General features: G+C 41.0%; 1 protein-coding gene across 1 annotated transcript; it reads left to right on the forward strand.

Moving 5' to 3' along the window:
- Positions 1–2928: 2928 nt before the first annotated feature.
- Positions 2929–5067, forward strand: LOC306833416 (tumor necrosis factor receptor superfamily member 5-like). The gene is made up of 6 exons (XM_079358663.1): positions 2929–3112; positions 3300–3393; positions 3631–3756; positions 3966–4121; positions 4494–4581; positions 4670–5067. Exons 1-6 carry the CDS (start codon positions 3083–3085, stop codon positions 4866–4868), a joined length of 693 nt encoding a protein of 230 aa, XP_079214789.1. The 5' UTR covers positions 2929–3082; the 3' UTR covers positions 4869–5067.
- Positions 5068–22521: the final 17454 nt, after the last annotated feature.

The following is a 22521-nucleotide window of genomic DNA, read 5'->3' on the forward strand; positions in this document are numbered from 1 at the left end:
CAGATACGAGGCAATTCACACAGAGCTTTACAGACATAAAAACATAAAAACATAAAAACAGAGTTTAAGGAAAGAATGCAAAATACATCATTAAAAGACGGGATGCAGGTGAAAATACTCGATACAGGAACAACTGTTAAAACTATTAAAAAAGGAAGAATGTGTTGCAGTAAGGCAGACAGTATATTTCTAATGTTCAGCCTGAGTGAATAATAAAGTTTTAAGGCTGATTTAAAGGAGCTGAGTGTGCCGGCAGTCCTCAGGTGTTCAGGGAGTTTGTTCCACAGGTGAGGAGCGTAGTGACTAAACACTGCTTCACCTTGTTTAGTTCTGACTCTGGGAACACTGAGTAAACCTCTTTCTGAGGACCTGAGCGGTCTGGATGTTTTATATTCTATAAGTAGATCTGACATGTACTGAGGGCCAAGACCATTTAATGCTTTATAGACCAGTAGTAAGATTTTAAAGTGGATCCTCTGACACACAGGCAGCCAGTGCAGTGATTGAAGCACAGGTGTAATGTGCTCCACCCTCTTTGTGTTGGTGAGGACTCTGGCTGCTGCGTTCTGGATCAGCTGCAGATGTCGGACAGATTTTTTACTAAGGCCTGTAAACACACCGTTACAATAATCCAGCCTACTGAAAATAAAAGCATGAACAAGTTTCTCTGAATCTTGTTTGGTCAGAAAACCTTTGATTCTTGCAATATTTTTCAAATGGTAATAAGCTGATTTTGTTACCATCTTAATGTGGTTGTTGAATTTGAGGTCTGAGTCCATAATCACACCAAGATTTCTGGCTTGATCTGTTGTTCTTAAGGACATGGATTCAAGACAAGTGCTGACCTCTGACCTTTCCTCTTTAGGGCCAAAAACAATCACCTCAGTCTTTTCTGGGTTCAGTTGTAAAAAGTTCTGACACATCCACTCAGTGATTTCGTTGATGCACTTGCTCAGTGAGTATAAGGAACTATGGTCATTCGTTGACACTGATATATAGAGCTGTGTGTCATCTGCATAATTATGATAGGAAACGTTATAATATTCCATGATCTGAACGAGAGGGAGCATGTAGATGTTAAATAAAAGCGGCCCAAGGATGGAACCTTGAGGAACTCCACAGGTGATCTCAAGGTTCCATCCTTGGGCCGCTTTTATTTAACATCTACATGCTCCCTCTCGTTCAGATCATGTGTTAACAGACAGTGTTAGAGAGAAATGAAACTTTAAACTAAACACATTCAGTTAAAGGCTGCTGAGATCTAAACATACAGGGACTTAAAAACATCTTTCTCTGACCTCATGTACAAATATGAGTTAAATATTTGATCAAACAGCCTTCTTAGAGGGGGACAAAGGGAACAAGCTCAATGTATTAAACCTGAGGCCGAAGCAGGATTTGAGCTTAGCGGGGTCAGGTCTGGACTCTGAAGCAGGATTTGAGCTTAGCGGGGTCACTTCAGGGTTAACTCTGGGTTTTCAGTCCTACGAGGGTCGATTACTTTTTACCTGGTTATATCACCATGGTAACTGATGCTGAACACCTGACCTGCTCCGGAGCAGGTTAAAGCTCCGCCCACTGACCAATCAGATGTTTAGATGGTGGAGCTCCTGGAGCTGATGGAGAGGGGGGAGGACACTTGATGTGTCTCTTCCTGGAGCTGATGGAGAGGAGGGAGGACACTTGATGTGTCCATCATGATTTGACATTATAGTGTGTTTAGTTGTTGATGATGTTTCACTGATATCCTTCAACAGAGACTGAAGAAAGCTCCGGAACATTTCAGTTAAAGATGTAAAATAATGAATGTTTTCTTCTTCATGTTGAATGTGTCCTGCTCTGTTTGTGATGAGCTGCAGTTTAACCACTTTAAAGAGTCAGAGCAGCACATTGAGTTCAGAGACCAGTTCTTAGAGTCAGTTCTAAGGTGAACTAACCACGGGACAAATACAAGCTGACCTTTGACCTCTGTTTACTTTGTTTTGTCCTTCCTGCATTTGTTCCTGCAGCCTGTTTGTCTCATTTATATCAGTCATATAGTTTGTACTTTGTGTAAATATGTTTGTAGATATGATGATCTGCTGACAGCAGATGCAGTGATGATTGTGATAGGTTAAATGACACTAACTCCGCCCCTTTTACGTGACCACGCTCTTGGTAACCCGGGTTGATGGATCAGGTTGATAACCGGCATCGTAGGACTGATAATCACCATCTCGTATGTCAGAGTTTGTTAAACCAGATCCCCCACAGAGACCCTGATATGTTGAACTCTCTTCGTAGTCCAGACCTCAGGTGTCTGTCCTATAAAACCAGGATCAGATTTGTTCTGCAGGTGTTATAAAGACATGGAAACTGTGTTAATGATATACCTGAGGATCATCAGACACAGGTGGTGATGAGAGAGTCAGACAGAGTGAAGGACGTCAAACACCCTCCACAGAAATACGACCACCAGCCCCAAGAACACATCAGTCAGTATGAAGTCTCTCTTTATGCCAGCCTATCAAACCCAAGACCAAAGAGTGCGCCCCTCCTTCCACTGACCCACATCAACCTTCAGCACTGTTTAACTGTGTTGTTTAAACTGCAAACTGGCGGCCCTTTCATTTCTCTGATATAAACAGACTCAAAGATGGAACCTGAAGGGAGCATGTGTGAGGAAACTGATCCTAAGATTGAACCTTGAGTTACCTTGGTGATGGGTCGAGACCCAGAGAACTGTATACAACTTTATATTTCAACTAAAGAACGAAACTCACTAATGATAAACGTTAACATTATATTAATGAACTCTCAAGAAGATAAAGGGACATGTCTTATAAATGTCTTCATGTTGACATTATTCCCACTGTTTCTCCTCTGTCAGGTATTAAAGTGATTCCTCTTCATCAGGTACTTTCATCTGCTCTTTGTCTTCACAGATCAGACTCAGATCAATGATCCATGCTGTGAGAAGTGTCCACCTGCTGAGATCCAGCTCTGAGGCGTTTCCAGCTGCTTCATTAGTCTTGGTCCTGAGTGTGCGTTGGTGGACTTGAAGCAGACGATCAGTGTGTGCTGCTCTTCTGTTAAAGAGACGATGAGAGCTGGATCAGCTGCAGCCTTTCTGGTAAATGATCTGATTGGATGATCTGAGCACACATTCACATCTTCAACATTTCTTTCTGTTTGTTCTCAATGATTCTTCTTCACATTTACAAACAGACAAACTTCAACTCTTTCCCTCTTCTCTCTTACATGGACTGGACCATGAGTTCACATTTCTCTCTGTGTTCATTTACACTTTGTCTTCACAGATTCTCCTGATGAGTGTCCTCTCAGCTCAGACTCTGACATGTCGTCGATATGAGTATCTGACAGCTGATGGATGCTGTCCTATGTGTCCAGCTGGTAAGATCCTCTGTTCAACTTTAGTTAAAGTTTATCAGGTCAGATGAACATCCTGATCTTCTGTCCCTGTTTATAAGTTTCTTTTTGTTGCATATTAATAAACAGGAAGTTGCTTTTTAATGAGCTCCAGAGAGAAAGGTTCAACAGAGTTCTCTCTCTCTCTCTCTCTCTCTCTCTCTCTCTCTCTCTCTCTCTCTCTCTAATAAATAAAAAACTTCTTCATGTTGTTTCTAACAGGAGGTCGAGTTCATGCAGACTGCACAGGGGACAGAAGTACTGACTGTCTGCCCTGCCCTGAAGGAACCTTTATGACCCAGATCACTTACCGTAGAGAGTGCTACAGGTGTTCAGAGTGTGATGAAGGTAGATCTGTCTCTTTATTGATCAAACTAAATAAAGATCAGAACATGTTACTAAACAGTGGTCAGTCTAAAAGCAGCTTTCTAACCTTTGATTCACTTCAGCAGAACTCAAACACACAGATGATCCTCAGAACATCTGACCACTTCTTCTTTTCTTCAACTCTTCTTTAGATTCTACTTCATCAATAACCTCTGTGTTTGTGTCCACAGCTTCTGGTCTGAAGATGAAGACGTCCTGTTCCATCATATCAGACTCAGTCTGTGAACCTCTGGGAGGATTTTACTGCTCAGAGTTTGATGGGTTCAACTGTTCTAAAGCAAAGAGACACAGACGCTGTGATCCAGGAGAATACATCAGAGAGAAAGGTGAGTTTAACAAACACAGTTCACTGTTGTTGGAAGTGTGTTCTCTCATTGTCACCATGATTTACAGACCACTGATACAGAAATGATGTCTGGTGTCTAATGACTCTGAGTCCTCATGATGTAAATCCAGAGACAGATTTAATCAAACACATCACATTAATAATGATCCACAGGTTGATGCAAATGTTCCACATGTCCCGCTGTATTATATGTGATAATAAAAACTCTAACCTTTTGATTGACACTCCATTTAGCCAATGAGGAGCTTCCATTCCGTTTCCAGCCTTTAGCCAATGAGAGCCTGAGTTGATGGTTTGTGTTTGTGAGTCTAAATCAGCCTCAGTGAAATCAAGTGTTGTGTCCTTCCTGCAGGAACGTCCTCCACAGACACCGAGTGCTCCACCTGCTCTGATGGAACATTTTCAGACGGGACGTTTACATCTTGTCAGAATCACACACAGTGAGTGAAGCTTCACATCACACATGGACACACCTGAGTTCATGATCCTCCACATGTTCCTGTAATAACTGTCCCTCTGTCATTACAGATGTCTATCAGAGGGTCTACAGCTGCTGAGAGCAGGAAATAAGACAGAGGACGCTCAGTGTGGACAGAAATCATCAGACAGGACTGGACTGATAGTCGGAGTTGTTGGTGGTGTTTTGGTTATTTTTTTAGTTCTCGGTGTGGCAGCGTGGCGTCACAAAAAGAAGATAAAACGTCAAAAAATAGGTAAGAATTTATAATGTAAAAATAAAAACATGATCATGTGTCTTTATAGAAACCATCACTGATGTTTCATGTTGTCTTATAGAAAGAAGTTCATCAGACTCTCACCTAATGGTACGTTTAATATCTCTTCACTGTCAATCAGCTCTACAGTTAAATCATTAAATGTTACTCACTTTGAATATTTCCTCTTGAAGGAACATTTGAATCTAAATGGCAAGAGACGGGAACAGTTTGTATGAGGACCACCAGGAGATCAGGTGAGCCGACCAGTCGTCCCAGTAGCGAGTTTCCATCCAAAACAAAAAGCATAGTGGTTCAAATCCATCTCTGAGACACGAGTCAGAGATGAACGTCTTTAGAAATAACAACGACTGAGCAGATAAAGAAACTCAACCTCAGACAGCAAACTGTCCTCCTCAGAACACAGAGACTCATTTAGACTAAATGACCTCTGACACATTCACATTTACATAAAGTTCATCTTTTCTCTCCTCAGAATCCTTCAGACTGTCCCTAAACATGGAGGCCGGTCCTATGACCCCTGCAGACTAAATGTTCTCCAGGATCCAGGGGTACATCCCAAGTGTCTTATTTGCAGTCTCCTCGGTCCTCGGCCGAACAGGAAGTAGTTCCAAAGCCGCCATGTTGAGGATCGTCCCAAAGCTCTTATAGCGAACGGAGGAGAGAGGATGGAGGAGAGAGGAGGCTGATCCGAGGAGCGATGACCGAGGAGACACGAGAGCTGACTTCACGGAAGTCTTTTCACTGACAGACACGCCCCCTTCTCGTATATCAGTCACTGATTGGACGCTGCACAGGATCAGACTTCAGTTTAATAGGGGAGAAAAGAGGGAGATTAAAAAGAGGCTAAACGGAGCGTGGGACATTTAAACAGATGATGAACATCAGTGAGTTTGTAAAGAGTCGCTCTGTGATGAGCTGCCATTAAAAAGAGTCTGACATGAAGATTAACAACCAAATATGAATCAATACATCCTTCATCTTCATCATCCCTCACACTGTTTGAATGTCTGATGATGATGATGATGATGATGAAGGTCTGATCCCTCACACTGTTTGAATGTCTGATGATGATGAGGATGATGAAGGTCTGATCCCTCACACTGTTTGAATGTCTGATGATGATGATGATGATGAAGGTCTGATCCCTCACACTGTTTGAATGTCTGATGATGATGATGATGAAGGTCTGATCCCTCACACTGTTTGAATGTCTGATGATGATGATGATGAAGGTCTGATCCCTCACACTGTTTGAATGTCTGATGATGATGATGATGATGATGAAGGTCTGATCCCTCAGACTGTTTAAATGTCTGATGATGATGAGGATGATGAAGGTCTGATCCCTCACACTGTTTGAATGTCTGATGATGATGATGAAGGTCTGATCCCTCACACTGTTTGAATGTCTGATGATGATGATGAAGGTCTGATCCCTCAGACTGTTTGAATGTCTGATGATGATGATGAAGGTCTGATCCCTCAGACTGTTTGAATGTCTGATGATGATGATGAAGGTCTGATCCCTCACACTGTTTGAATGTCTGATGATGATGATTGTTAGAGCCATTCTGTACTGTGTGTTCATGTCATTACCTGATTGCCACAGTAGGTGGCGTATTGGACAGCAGTAAGGTGGAAATAGGATAAATAGAAGAAGAAGTGATTGTTCCTCAGGTGTGCTGCTTACCGGGGAGAAGCACACAGTTTTTGACCGCCGTTTAGAGGCAAATAATTGAACATTTTCTTTTGTTCGTTTCTTTTTGTTTGCAATCAAAGTGCGAGTAAACAGTGGCTTTATTGGTATACATTGGTAATAAATACATCTTGAATCAGTCCGCAGATGTGTGATTTAAAAACGTGAAGCAGCCGAAGGACGACGTGTCAACTACGAATTTCCCGGTAGCAGCCCCTCACTGTGGCTTAGGTTTCTTTTCTTTTCTTTGTAGTTTCAGTAAAATCAAGTCACTACACAAGTCAAAAACTTCGCTTCAGCTAGTTCGATTAGTTTGCTATCGTTCATGGAGGAAGACGCGACGCTGGATTTCCTGTTTTTGCTGTAGCTCGGAGGATGTTTACAACCGTTGCCTGGCGACGCAACGATCATCAGCTGATTCATTCATCCGGATTGCGACATCACGGCGCCCACCGTCTCTAAGGTAAAAGGTAGCGCTACCAACTGTATGGCCATACTAAATGTGTGCACACAACTTTGCGAGTGTAAATCCAATGCATTGGTCGCTAAACTAACACTGGTAAACTGAACTGTAACTCGTTGCTTTCATCTCGGAGGTGCGTTGCGGTGTGAATTAAAGACATTAAAGACATTATGGACGGTAAAACAGACGCGGCGGCTGCGCAGCCAGTGGCTGATGCAGCCTCTGTGGAAGAGAGAGATGTTAATGAGATAGAAACTGTAAAAAGTAAAAGGTCTATTACATTAACACACAAAGCTCTTGTTGCAAAGGTGGAAAAGTTACAAAATGTAAGAAAAGATAAATTAAGTAAGGCTAAAAACCTAAGAAATGTAACTCAAGAGCTTATGCAGAGTGGCAATACAAATGAGATAAAACACACATTGGAAAAAATTGGGCTTTTGTGTGGGGAAGCTAAAGATGCTCATGTGGCTCTGTTGCCTTTAATGTCCATTGAAGAAAGGGACAAACAAGACACTTGGTTTGCTGCAAAAATGATTGTTGAAAGTGGTTTCATTTCTGAGGTTGAAAAATGGTTGGTACATGATCATGGTGGTGAAGATGATGATGTTCACCCTGATGACAGCATATCAAATGTTGCCAGTAGACATTCTCATTGGAAAAGCATATGTAGTGGTAAAGAAAGTAACAAAAGTGGTAAAAGCAGTAATAAAAGTGGCAAATCTACAGCTTCATCCCGCCTTAAAGTGGAAGCAGAAAGGGCTGCACTTCTCGCTAGAGCTGCAGCTTTAAAAGGGAAGCACGCTCTAGAGGCCCAGGAAGAGCAACTGAGAAGACAAAGAGAGCAGCTCGAGATTGATGCTGAAATAGCTGCATCCACTGCAAAGTTAGCAGTTTTTCAAGCTGCCACAGAATGTTCCAGTAAATCACAAGCACCTTCTGATGGAATGAATTCCTACTTACAAAGGAATAAAGAACAAACCCCAAATTCAAAAGGACTTAATCCTGCAGCGAACTCATTCAAACCACACACATGGAGTGCAATGCCAAAGGACAGCTTCACAGTAGCCCAAAAGGATTCAAGTGGACGTAACACACACTCTGCAGAGGGAAACCCACAGCAAACCCTTGGATCCAAATATGAAACAAAATGGAAACCGGAAACATTTGGAATGAACCAGTATGGAAACACACAACAAAGCCCCTCTCTGCCAGTCCACAATATACAGCCTGCATCAGTGGAACAACAGCATCTATATTCTGTACCAGTACAAGGAGACCTGTGCACCATAATGCACCGACAAAATGAAATCACAGCGGCTCTGGTTCAACAACAGAACCTAATGTCCTTGCCTTCTCGGGACATTACAGCATTCGATGGAGATCCTCTTCAGTATAAAACCTTCATCAGAGCCTTTGAACATACTGTGGAATCAAAGGCTAGCAAAGCTGACTGCCTTTATTTCTTAGAACAATTTACAAGAGGGCAGCCCAGAGAATTGGTCAGGAGTTGTCAGCACATGAGTCCTGACAGAGGTTACCAACAGGCTAAAGAGCTTCTCCAAGAACACTTTGGAAACCAATATAGGATTGGTGCAGCCTATATAGAAAAGGCTTTGGCTTGGCCTGCAGTGAAGACAGAGGATGTGGTAGCCCTTCAAGCCTTTTCACTATTTCTGCGAAGTTGTTGCAACGTAATGGAGGAACTTCAATATGTGCAAGAGCTGGACATGCCAACAAACATGAGAGCAATCATGACAAAGTTGCCATATAAGTACAGGGAAAAATGGAGGATACGGGCACATGAAATACTAGAAAGGTCTAATCGCAGAGCTTGCTTTAAAGATATGGTCTCATTTATTGAACGGCAGGTCAAGATAATTTCTGATCCACTTTTTGGGAACATCCAAGACATGGTATGTGGAGGACCTGCAGTAAAAAGTGTTGACAAATTCAAACTACACTCAAAATTCAGCAACATCAGAGGTAACAGCTTCGCCACAGTTACTGTAAGTGATGCAGCTCAGGAATATGAAACTTCAAGCTCAGTCACGCAAAAGCCGGATTTAAACCGAAGCATTCAAGAACCGTGTGTTTGCTGCTCTCAATTGCACAGGCTGGAGGAATGTCCAAAACTAAAGGAGAAGAAGCATCGGGACAAAATTGATTTTTTGATGGAAAAGGGGATGTGTTTTGGCTGCCTGTGTAGTGGACACAGGAGCAAGTATTGCGACAGACGCTTAACTTGCAAAGATTGTGGTCAGAGCCATCCTACGGTGCTTCATATCTCTGGAAAGATAAGAGCCAGCACAGGAAGTGAACACACTGAGGGTACTGCACATGTTAAACAACCTTCATCAGAAACTTGTGGTCATACAGGGGCCGGAAAGGAGAATAGCATTTTGTCTATTGTGCCAGTCCAAATTAAATCCATCAAGGGCAGTAGGATAATACAAACATATGCATTCCTGGATCCTGGGAGTACAGCTACTTTCTGCTCAGAGCAACTTATGCAAAGGCTGAATATTACTGGTAGGAGAACTAGTTTCCTTCTGCGCACTATGGGACAGGAAAGGGTCGTTTCAGCAAGCACCCTGAATGGGTTGGAGGTGGCTGGTCTTGGCAGTAACCGCTTCTACAGTCTCCCAGAAGTGCTTACACAAAATAAAATGCCTGTAACCACCAGCAACATTATCACACAGGGAGAACTGCAGAAATGGCCATATCTCTCTGGTGTACAGATCCCATGCATTGATGCTGATGTTGAACTGTTGATTGGCACGAACACCCCTAAGGTATTGGAACCATGGGAGGTCATCAACAGCAGAGATAATGGCCCATATGCAATACGAACTGTACTTGGCTGGGTAGTTAATGGGCCACTTCGCGATGAAGAGAGCAGCAGGCCTAAATCAGGGTTCTCGGTGGCTGCGGTCAATAGGATTTCTGTCTGTAAGCTGGAGGAAATGTTGAGCAACCAATACAGTCATGACTTCAATGAGCGAAGCTCAGAAGAACAAGGAGTGTCAAGAGAGGATATCAAGTTCTTAAAGATGATGGATGACTCAACACTGCTGCAGGATGGACATTACAGCTTAAAGATGCCCTTCAGAAAGGACCAGCTCTCGCTTCCTAACAACCTCTCTATGGTTAAGCAAAGGCTGCTGGGATTAAAAAGGAAGTTCAAGAAAGATGAACTATTTCACAAAGAATACACCAGCTTCTTTACTGATGTAATTAACAACGGCTATGCAGAAAAGGTGTCTCAACATCAGCTGGAAGGTGAAAATGGAAAGCTGTGGTATATACCCCATCATGGTGTGTACCATTCCAAAAAAGGTACACTGCGTGTTGTCTTTGACTGTTCAGCTGAGTTTAAGGGAACTTCACTCAACAGCCAGTTGCTACAAGGTCCAAACCTCACTAGTTCACTGTTGGGTGTTCTAGTCAGATTTAGACAGGAGCCAGTGGCGTTTATGGGAGACATTAAATCTATGTTTTATCAAGTTAAGGTGGCTGAAGAGGACAGAGACTTCCTACGTTTTTTGTGGTGGCCTGAGGGCAATGTGAACCAAGAGCCAGAAGAATTTCGGATGACCGTTCATTTGTTCGGGGCAGTTTCTTCCCCAAGTTGTGCCAGTTATGCACTCAGAAGAACTGCAGAGGACAATCAGGCTAACTTCTCACTAGAGGTTGTGGAAACTGTCAGAAGGAACTTTTATGTTGATGACTGTTTGAAGAGCTCACACTCGGATGAGGAAGCAGTTGCCATGGTTCAAGCTCTCACCAAAATCTGTCAAAGGGGAGGCTTCACTTTGACAAAGTGGATCAGTAATAGCCGGGTAGTACTGCAAACCATCGAAGAGGCGCACAGAGCGAAAGACTTGAAAGAACTGGATCTGGATAAAGATGAGCTTCCAGTCGAACGTGCTCTTGGGCTTCAATGGTGTGTGGAGTCAGACACATTTAAGTTTAAAATGGCGATGAAGGAACAACCACAGAGCAGGCGAGGAATGTTGTCCATTATCAGCTCGGTTTATGATCCTCTGGGTTTTCTTGCCCCTGTAACCCTCCCTGCCAAAGTCATTCTACAGGAGCTCTGTCGGAGACGTTGTGGATGGGATGACAACATACCTGCAGACATTGGTCATCAGTGGAGAAGGTGGGTGGAAGACCTCAAAGGGTTGTCAGAATTCAAAGTTGAAAGATGTATCAAGCCCAAAGACTTTGAACAGTCTATTAAGGCAGAGCTGCACAACTTCTCGGATGCTTGTCAGGATGGATTTGGTACTGTTACTTACCTCAGGATTGAAAATCGTGAGATGGTTCATGTTTGTTTCCTGTTGGGTAAGGCAAGAGTCACCCCTTTAAAGCCAATAACCATTCCCCGTCTGGAGCTGACAGCTGCTGTTTTGGCTGTGCGAGTGGATCGGATGTTGAGAGCGGAGTTGGAGCTGCCACTGGGCCAATCAACTTTCTGGACAGACAGCACTGCAGTGCTGAAGTACATAAAAAATGAGGATAAGCGTTTCCACATGTTTGTAGCAAATAGGGTGTCAACTATTAGAGATGCAACCAAAGTCTCTCAGTGGAGGTATATTAATACCAAAGACAACCCTGCAGACTATGCCTCCAGAGGTATGAAGGTTCGAGATCTGCTGAATGGGGGTAGCTGGATTGAGGGCCCGAAGTTTCTCTTTGATTCAGAAAAAGATTGGCCTGCAGACATCACAGAAGTCACAATTGCAGATGATGATGATTTGGAGGTCAAAAAAGAAGTTACAGTAAACGCCATTATTACTCAGGACTCTCCAACTGCTACAGATCAGCTCTTATTGTACTTTTCGGATTGGAGGAGACTCAAAGTGGCAGTGGCATGGTTTCTCAGATGGAAGACAATTCTGATGCAGTTAAAACAAAAGAGGAGGGACTTGCATGCTTTCGGACTCCACAGCAAGGAGGCAGAAGGATCATCTCTCAACGTGTCATTGGAGATGAAAAGGGCCAAAACAGCCATCAAAGGCCAGGTCTTGTCAGCTCAGGATATCTTGGATGCTGAAATGGCTGTCATTCGCTATAGTCAACAAAAAAGGTTCAAGGAAGAAATTGCTGCCCTATCAGCTGGAAATTCTGTGCCAAGAGACAGTTCGGTGTACAAGCTTGATCCACATTTGCAGGAGGGATTTTTGAGAGTCGGCGGACGATTGAGTAAAGCTGCTTTGCCAGAAGAGACTAAGCATCCACTCATTTTGTCAAAAGATCAACACATCTCTACACTCATATTGAGGCATATTCACCAACAGGTGGGACATAGTGGAAGAAATCACACTCTGTCAAAGCTGCGCAAGAAGTTTTGGATAACAAATTCCAATGCAGCTGTGAGGAAAATTATATCACAGTGCTGCTTCTGCAGGCGATATCAGGGAAATGTAGGCGAGCAAAAAATGGCGGACCTACCGAAGGAAAGACTTCTTCCTGATCTCCCTCCCTTTACAAATGTCGGAGTAGATTACTTCGGACCTTTGGAAGTAAAGAGAGGTCGAAGTCTCTGTAAACGCTATGGTGTCATCTTCACTTGTCTTGCAAGCAGAGCCATTCATCTGGAAGTAGCTCCATCACTGGATACTGATGCATGTATTAACGCTATTAGAAGGTTTATCAGTCGAAGAGGACAAGTGTCCAGCATGCGCTCAGATAATGGAACCAATTTTGTGGGAGCAGAGAAAGAACTGAGGGAAGCAGTATCATCATTAAATCACAACCTGATACAGGGAGCTTTTTTGCAAGATGGCATCCAGTGGAACTTTAACCCACCTTCAGCATCGCACCATGGTGGTGTCTGGGAACGTACTATCAGGATGGTGAGGAAAGTTCTCACTGCTGTGCTGCACCTGCAAACTCTGGATGATGACAGTCTTCATACAGTCCTGTGTGAGGTTGAGTCTATACTAAATGGTCGCCCCCTAACCAAACTCTCAGATGATCCTAGTGACCTCGAGCCTCTCACCCCTAATCACATTCTTCTAATGAAAGGGAAACCAGTCATGTCACCTGGACTTTTTGATAAGAATGATGTATATGTGAAAAGGAGATGGCGACAAGTTCAGTATATTGCCGATCTATTTTGGAAAAGATGGGTACAGGAATACCTCCCCCTGTTGCAAGAACGCCAGAAATGGAATCAGAAAAGGAGGAATTTCGTTCCTGGAGACATTGTTGTTGTAATGGATTCAACTGCTCCTCGTGGATCTTGGCTTCTGGGCAGAATATTGAAAACTTTCCCAGACAAAAAGGGTTTAGTACGCTCTGTGAGTCTCCAGACAAAGACAAACGTCTTGGAAAGACCTGTCAATAAGCTTTGCCTGCTGCAGGAAGCCACAAGCAATCATGGATGAGAAAAAGTGACTTAAAAAATAAATAAACAAAAACAGGTTATGTTTACAAATGGTTGAGGGTTTTTTTTTTTATTTTATTATTATTTTTATTATTTATGGTTTGGTTCACTCTATGTGCATGTCACTTAAGTTATGGCTCTATTCGTTTACACATGAAAGTAATTGTAATGTCTGTGGTCATTCAATTAGGGGCCGGTGTGTTAGAGCCATTCTGTACTGTGTGTTCATGTCATTACCTGATTGCCACAGTAGGTGGCGTATTGGACAGCAGTAAGGTGGAAATAGGATAAATAGAAGAAGAAGTGATTGTTCCTCAGGTGTGCTGCTTACCGGGGAGAAGCACACAGTTTTTGACCGCCGTTTAGAGGCAAATAATTGAACATTTTCTTTTGTTCGTTTCTTTTTGTTTGCAATCAAAGTGCGAGTAAACAGTGGCTTTATTGGTATACATTGGTAATAAATACATCTTGAACCAGTCCGCAGATGTGTGATTTAAAAACGTGAAGCAGCCGAAGGACGACGTGTCAACTACGAATTTCCCGGTAGCAGCCCCTCACTGTGGCTTAGGTTTCTTTTCTTTTCTTTGTAGTTTCAGTAAAATCAAGTCACTACAATGATGATGAAGGTCTGATCCCTCAGACTGTTTGAATGTCTGATGATGATGATGAAGGTCTGATCCCTCAGACTGTTTGAATGTCTGATGATGATGATGATGACAGTTTGATGAAGAGGAGTCCGTTTTATATTCTCACTTATTTATCTTCACAAAGTTTCATCATTTAGATTCTAATCAATCATTTTCAGTATCCTGACACATAAATATGTGTGTTTATAAAATACAGAGTTGGTTGTCTAAATACAGGCTAGGTTCAGTCCAAACTGATTAATAATAATCAATAATTATAGACAATTCAAAATGAAATCTTTGAGTCAGTAGAAACTGTCCTTTTGGTTTGAAACAGACTGCAGGTTGTTCTTCAGCTGTTTGTTATCAAGAAACACTGTAACTGTGTTTGATTAGTAATAATACAGTGTGTGTGTTTGATTAGAAATAATACAGTGTGTGTGTTTGATTAGAAATAATACAGTGTGTGTGTTTGATTAGTAATAATACAGTGTGTGTTTGATTAGAAATAATACAGTGTGTGTTTGATTAGAAATAATACAGTGTGTGTGTGTGATTAGAAATAATACAGTGTGTGTGTGTTTGATTAGAAATAATACAGCGTGTGTTTGATTAGAAATAATACAGTGTGTGTTTGATTAGAAATAATACAGTGTGTGTGTGTTTGATTAGAAATAATACAGTGTGTGTGTGTGTGATTAGAAATAATACAGTGTGTGTTTGATTAGAAATAATACAGTGTGTGTGTGTGATTAGAAATAATACAGTGTGTGTGTGTGTGATTAGAAATAATACAGTGTGTGTTTGATTAGAAATAATACAGTGTGTGTGTGTGTGATTAGAAATAATACAGTGTGTGTGTGTGTGATTAGAAATAATACAGTGTGTGTGTGTGATTAGAAATAATACAGTGTGTGTTTGATTAGAAATAATACAGTGTGTGTGTGTGATTAGAAATAATACAGTGTGTGTGTTTGATTAGAAATAATACAGTGTGTGTGTGTGATTAGAAATAATACAGTGTGTGTGTTTGATTAGAAATAATACAGTGTGTGTGTGTGATTAGAAATAATACAGTGTGTGTTTGATTAGAAATAATACAGTGTGTGTGTGTGATTAGAAATAATACAGTGTGTGTGTTTGATTAGAAATAATACAGTGTGTGTGTGTTTGATTAGAAATAATACAGTGTGTTTGATTAGTAATAATACAGTGTGTGTTTGATTAGAAATAATACAGTGTGTGTGTGTGTGATTAGAAATAATACAGTGTGTTTGATTAGAAATAATACAGTGTGTGTGTGTTTGATTAGAAATAATACAGTGTGTTTGATTAGAAATAATACAGTGTGTGTGTGTGTGATTAGAAATAATACAGTGTGTTTGATTAGTAATAATACAGTGTGTGTTTGATTAGTAATAATACAGTGTGTGTGTGTGTGTGTGTTTGATTAGAAATAATACAGTGTGTGTGTTTGATTAGAAATAATACAGTGTGTGTGTGTGTGATTAGAAATAATACAGTGTGTGTGTGTGTGTTTGATTAGTAATAATACAGTGTGTGTTTGATTAGTAATAATACAGTGTGTGTTTGATTAGTAATAATACAGTGTGTGTTTGATTAGTAATAATACAGTGTGTGTGTTTGATTAGAAATAATACAGTGTGTGTTTGATTAGAAATAATACAGTGTGTGTGTGTGATTAGAAATAATACAGTGTGTGTGTTTGATTAGTAATAATACAGTGTGTGTGTGTGTTTGATTAGTAATAATACAGTGTGTGTGTTTGATTAGAAATAATACAGTGTGTGTGTTTGATTAGAAATAATACAGTGTGTGTGTTTGATTAGTAATAATACAGTGTGTGTGTGTTTGATTAGAAATAATACAGTGTGTGTTTGATTAGTAATAATACAGTGTGTGTGTTTGATTAGAAATAATACAGTGTGTGTTTGATTAGAAATAATACAGTGTGTGTGTGTGATTAGAAATAATACAGTGTGTGTGTGTGATTAGAAATAATACAGTGTGTGTGTGTTTGATTAGAAATAATACAGTGTGTGTTTGATTAGAAATAATACAGTGTGTGTGTTTGATTAGTAATAATACAGTGTGTGTTTGATTAGAAATAATACAGTGTGTGTGTGTGTGATTAGAAATAATACAGTGTGTGTGTGTGTGATTAGAAATAATACAGTGTGTGTTTGATTAGAAATAATACAGTGTGTGTGTGTGATTAGAAATAATACAGTGTGTTTGATTAGTAATAATACAGTGTGTGTGTTTGATTAGTAATAATACAGTGTGTGTTTGATTAGAAATAATACAGTGTGTGTGTGTGTGATTAGAAATAATACAGTGTGTGTGTTTGATTACAAATAATACAGTGTGTGTGTTTGATTACAAATAATACAGTGTGTGTGTTTGATTACAAATAATACAGTGTGTGTGTTTGATTACAAATAATACAGTGTGTGTGTTTGATGAGAAATAATACAGTGCGTGTTTGTGAGGACATAAACAGCTGATCGGCTGATTGACAGCTGAACGTGATCAGCTGATGTCGCGTCATGTGACGCTGTCGAGGAAACGACGTCTCATGTGTCTTAAAGCTGATTTCCTCGGTCCTCTCTCCTCGGCTTCGTTTCCTCCGTGCATCTCTGGTGGGCGGGGCTTAGACGCAAGTGGAGGAGACAACTCGGAGGACACTCGGTGCAAATAAGGGAACTGAGATTGGGCCTTTCTGAGTCCAGTCGAGATCATTTCCTCGACAGTAGGTCCAAACAGCACAGACAGTAGGTACTGACAGATGGAGGAGGCACTTTGTAGGAAGAACTCTGAGGTCAAAGGTCAAAAGTCTGAGGATCACTTCTGTTTGAAGGGAGATTATAAAAATAGTTGAGAGTATTAACTGTGGATTAGGAGCGCCCTCTACTGGCCAAACTACATGATGACACCATTTCTAAATAATCCTGTTTGTCTCTGTATGAAAGATTTTGTAAATAAAGTTTTGTTTTGATATCAGCTGAAATAAATGAAAAAGCCCCCTCCATTCATCTCGACATGTTCTTCAGTATATCTGAGGTCAGGTCTCTGTGGCTGCAGACAAAATACATCAACCCAGACTTCCTTCTCTTCAACATTTCCCAGCTTCTCCTGGGGGATTCAGAGCGGTTCTCCATCCCGTGCTTTCCCTTCCTGACCCGTCAACAGTGAAAGTCCTTCTCTGGAGCTGAGACACAAAATGAGGGCTGTGAGAAAGGTGTGTCCCGCCCACCTGAGGAGCAGCCGTGGTGTCTCTACGTTTACAGAGGTTAGTGTCAGAACTCCACTTAAACTGGAAGAATCCTTTCACGCCTCTTTTGATACAAGACGCCTTTTCAGAGTCTCAGTCACAATCTGTCTGTGTCAGCAGGCTGCTCCAAAGCCACCCTTCACCAAACTGCTGGCACACATCTTTGTGCACCTTTCTGATCTTCTTCTCTTGTAAATCAATGTCAATGCCAAAAGCTCTGACTTCAGCCAAGAGCATGTTTTTCAAAGTTTCTCCAGTGGCTTTGGACATCATGGGACTCACTGATGGGAACATGTTTCATGTGTGTGTGTGTAACAGCTCTGACACCAGGATATCACAGTTCATCTAACTCCCAGAGCGTGGAGGCTTCTTCTTCTTCTTCTTTATCCTCTGTCTCTGATTAAATCATAACGACCTCCGACTCATCACGAGCTGATGCTGCCTCAAACTCTGTAGTTTTAAATGTGGGGGCGTCTTCTTCACACACAGCTTCCTCTGCTGGCAAAATCATCATTTCTGATTCCAGAGTTTCTGGATCCTCTGGCAGAGAGTACACAAGCTCGCTCAGAGCCTGGTACCTTTGTGCCTGCTGTTTCAGCCAGGTCCACATCCTGTTCATGAAAGACTCGACCTCAGGCTCAGTCTCCATCTTCATGTCTTCACCTGAGACTTCTCCTTCTTCTCCTGCTGATTTCAGGTGATCACACTAAACATCTCTGAGATCCTGAGCAACCATCTTGTGTTGCTGGAAATGTCGCTGCCGATCTTCTCGTACAGGCAGATCTCATCTGTCCCCCAGTTTCTGTCTTCAGCATCAAAGATCATCTATTGCACCAGGAGATCCACGTTTTCAAAGAGCTGCTCTGTTGAAGCTTTTCTGTATTTTGTTGGCTGATTTGAAGTTTGCTCTTTAAAGTCGCCTTCATGTTCAGGATTGCTTCCTGAGCATGTACGGACACAGGGAGCCTTCATGTTGCTTGCTGTCCTTTTCATTATTGAAGCTTTGGGTGATTCCATCTCTGATTTGATCTCTCCATCACGTTTAACATCCAGGTCCTGTTCAGCTTCATTAGTTACAGTTTACAAAATCTCTCCTGTGAGGTCTTCAGATTCTTTGGAAGATCTGGAAAGAAGTGGACCGAAGTCTTCTTCAGACGTGTTATCATCCACACAGTGTGCAAGGTTGCTGCTCACCTCCTCAAGGATCATCTTGACTGCATTAAAGGATCACATGTATTTGCTTTTCACAGAAAATGATTTCTTCTTCTGATCAGTTGGACTCTGTTCAATGTCCTCATCAGAGTTGATTCAATTTATATTTTATATATAATTCTACTATATATTTTATATTATAACACAATAAGATGTTTCTATTGATTTCCAGAGGAAGTGAAAACTATTTGGTTCTACTTTTAAAGCTTTTATTATTTTTTTGAAAGATTTATTTTTGGCCTTTAGCTAAAGCTTTTATTTTGAAGGGCTCGAAAACGAAAGCTGAATTTGGGATCGACGCCTTTTGGTGCTTGAAGGTAACGGTCCGTGTTTTTCTCACCATATTTAAAGTAACAATTTGAAAGATTTAGAGATTGTTTAATCTATACTTAAAGATGAAGGTAAAAACTACAAGAACATTATAAAGAAGTGTTAAAGTAGATCGTTGTTGTGTTAAAGTTCACACTTCCGGATCTGGAGACACTCTCAGTCTGTGTGAATGTCCTCAAACATCAGGACAGACATGATGAACACAACAACAAGACTCTACACAAAGTTAAAGATATTACTGAACATCAAGTTTCCGTCCAGAGAAGCTGAGTGTTTTCTGAAACTTTGTGCGCGCTCATGTTCACGGGAGCGCGCACAGAGATGTCTCTGGTCTTTGTGTCTCTGTGAGTCTGTGCACTTCATCACTGTTGGATGGTAGATTAGTGAATGATTAGGAGAGTGTGGTTGTTAAACGTACCAGTCCCCAAACTAATTTACAAACGACAGAATTAAAACTGAACGAACTTCTCTCATTGGACGCTTTTAGGAGGAAGCAGACCACGTGACTGTAGTTGTTTTCCCTGATGTGTCTGTGAATGATCCTGACGCACACTTGAAGATTAGTTATTTGTCTTTTAAATGAAGTTTAAATAAAAAGAATTTAAAAAGGGAACAGACCACATGTCAGAAGTGACTGATCGAGGGGTCTTAATAAAATATCTATACTTATAATCTGTTTTATTGATGACAAGACAATGTACAGAAGAAGAACAGAAAGGATAGAGAGACTAATGTTGGAGTGATCAACACATAAAATCTGACATGAGGACGAGGTGCTGGAGAAATAACACAAACAGGCATGACGCATGAAAAGAACTCAAATATATCTGAATCAAGTTTTTCAGTATTAAAACAATAAAAGACCTGAAATATTTCAGTTGGTGTGCAATGAATCAAAAATATTTGAAAGTTTAATTTTTATCATTACATTATGGAAAAGAATGAACTTTATCACAATATGCTAATTTTTTGAGAAGGACCTGTATATCTGAATCAAGTTTGTCGACCTTTCTGTTCTTTTTCAGATATTTAAATCATTTATAGTTATTAAATAACAGAAAAAGAGGGCTTGATGTTTTTTTCCATTTACAGGTATGAAAATGATATTTAAATCAAAGGTGTCCATATAATAGGTGATGTCTTTATAAGATAATGTAGGAATGGCTCTTTAAAGACAACCAGCTGTGGATCTCAGTCTAAAATATCTGACTGTCTGAGCAACAAATGAAAGTTCAGAAGTTTATAAAGCAGAGAGATCCACTTCAGACCAGAACCTTTAAGTGTGAAACATCAAGAACTGGGTGGAGAGTTTCTCTGAGCGTAGGAGGAAGTGGGCGTTCCCTCAAAGTGACCTGCAGATCTCAGATTGACTTCAGACCAGGAGAGACGGGAACACACGGACTCTATGACAAGTTATCTTGGCAGGGTTTATTTTATAAAGACTGAAGTGAGACGAACACACTCACAACTTTTTTCTTATTGGACACTTTTTGAGTTAAATTTGGTGAAGATCACCTTTTTGTTTCCTTTCACTTCCTCTCTTTTTTCCACCTCCAGTGTGGACACTTCCTGGTTTGTCTCCTTCTCTCTCTTGATTGGTTGCTGTTTGCTCTCTGTGCTCAGGTTCAGATCTCCACATGGGACAGAACTTCAGCGCTGCACTGATGTTTTCTGTTTCCCATCCTTAAAGACTGACTGGAGGAAATAAACCTGTGAACATTAAACTCAAGTTTCTTTGTTGGAGTCGTGCGTCCTGAACCGACCGACGACCACGATGATGGTTTCTCCTCTTTGAACCGTTCTTAACAAACATGCAGTTAAAAGAAAAGAAGACAGGGATTCCTCTTCGTCAGGTACTTCAACTCTTTCCCTCTTCTCTCTTACATGGACTGGACCATGAGTTCACATTTCTCTCTGTGTTCATTTACACTTTGTCTTCACAGATTCTCCAGATGAGTGTCCCCTCAGCTCAGACTCTGACATGTCGTCCATACCAGTATGAGATAAATGATCGATGCTGTAATAAGTGTCCAGCTGGTAAGATCCTCTGTTCAACTTGAATTAAAGTTTATCAGGTCAGATGAACATCCTGATCTTCTGTCCCTGTTTATAAGTTTGTTTTTGTTGCATATTAATAAACAGGAAGTTGCTTTTTAATGAGCTCCAGAGAGAAAGGTTCAACAGAGCGCTCTCTCTCTCTCTCTCTCTCTCTCTTTCTCCCTCTCTCTCAAATTAAATAAAACTGCTTCATGTTGTTTCCAACAGGAGATCATGTTCATGTAGACTGCATAGGGGACAGAAGTACTCGCTGTCTGCCCTGCCCTGTAGGAACCTTTATGGACCATCCGACTTCCCGTAGAGTGTGCTACAGCTGTTCAGAGTGTGATGAAGGTAGATCTGTCTCTTTATTGATCAAACTAAATAAAGATCAGAACATGTTACTAAACAGTGGTCAGTCTAAAAGCAGCTTTCTAACCTTTGATTCACTTCAGCAGAACTCAAACACACAGATGATCCTCAGAACATCTGACCACTTCTTCTTTTCTTCAACTCTTCTTTAGATTCTACTTCATCAATAACCTCTGTGTTTGTGTCCACAGCTTCTGGTCTGAAGATGAAGATTTTGTGTTCCATCATATCAGACTCAGCCTGTGAACCTCTGGAAGGATTTTACTGCTCAGAGTTTAGAAAGAACGACTGTTCTAAAGCAAAGAGACACAGACGCTGTGATCCAGGAGAATACATCAGACACAAAGGTTAGTTTAACAAACACAGTTCACTGTTGTTGGAAGTGTGTTCTCTCATTGTCACCATGATTTACAGACCACTGATACAGAAATGATGTCTGGTGTCTAATGACTCTGAGTCCTCATGATGTAAATCCAGAGACAGATTTAATCAAACACATCACATTAATAATGATCCACAGGTTGATGCAAATGTTCCACATGTCCCGCTGTATTATATGTGATAATAAAAACTCTAACCTTTTGATTGACACTCCATTTAGCCAATGAGGAGCTTCCATTCAGTTTCCAGCCTTTAGCCAATGAGAGCCTGAGTTGCCTTTAACAAACATTTTGGTTTATTTTTAGCCAAACTAAACTGAACATTTACGTCCACTGTGTCCTAAAGAAGAATATTAACATGGACATTCATGTCTTCTGAAGGATTTCTTTAAGACGTCACATTTCTGTGGATTTCCTCTTTCAGGGATTGAGCTCCTCTCCAAAGTGAACTCACTGCTAACTCACCAGAGAGAGAAACGATGGGTTGATTTATGTTGTAGACCAAAGCTACAGACGTATTGTCTCAAAGGATGGTGAGAGAGTAGAAGCCTTTAAGTTTATTTAACCTGAAGACAAAGATCCCTCTGTGCACGGGTACGTGACCTTCAGAGACCGGCAGGTTTGAAACCACTCCAGAGGAACACTGAGTCTGTCTGATCTATGATGACCTTCAAAAAGGAACCTTTGTTGGAGCAGATTTTAGATCCAGGAGACGCTGTTAAAGACTGAACTGTGACAGGAACACTTTGTAATGTTAAATAGTAAATGTAAAACACTGTCTTATAAATCCAGAAGGTTTGGACACTTTGTGCATGACGTTAAAAAAAAGTCATCCATTGAA

This window comes from Symphodus melops (assembly GCF_947650265.1).
Source record: "Symphodus melops genome assembly, chromosome: 13".
Classification (NCBI taxonomy): domain Eukaryota; kingdom Metazoa; phylum Chordata; class Actinopteri; order Labriformes; family Labridae; genus Symphodus; species Symphodus melops.

Bases quoted from the DNA above. Each gene is read 5' to 3' on its own strand.
- LOC306833416 (XM_079358663.1), top strand. From the start codon at position 3,083: ATGAGAGCTGGATCAGCTGCAGCCTTTCTG. The intron at 3,394-3,630 runs GTAAGATCCTCT...TGTTTCTAACAG, and splicing joins CTGTCCTATGTGTCCAGCTG to GAGGTCGAGTTCATGCAGAC. The intron at 4,582-4,669 runs GTGAGTGAAGCT...CTGTCATTACAG, and splicing joins TCTTGTCAGAATCACACACA to ATGTCTATCAGAGGGTCTAC.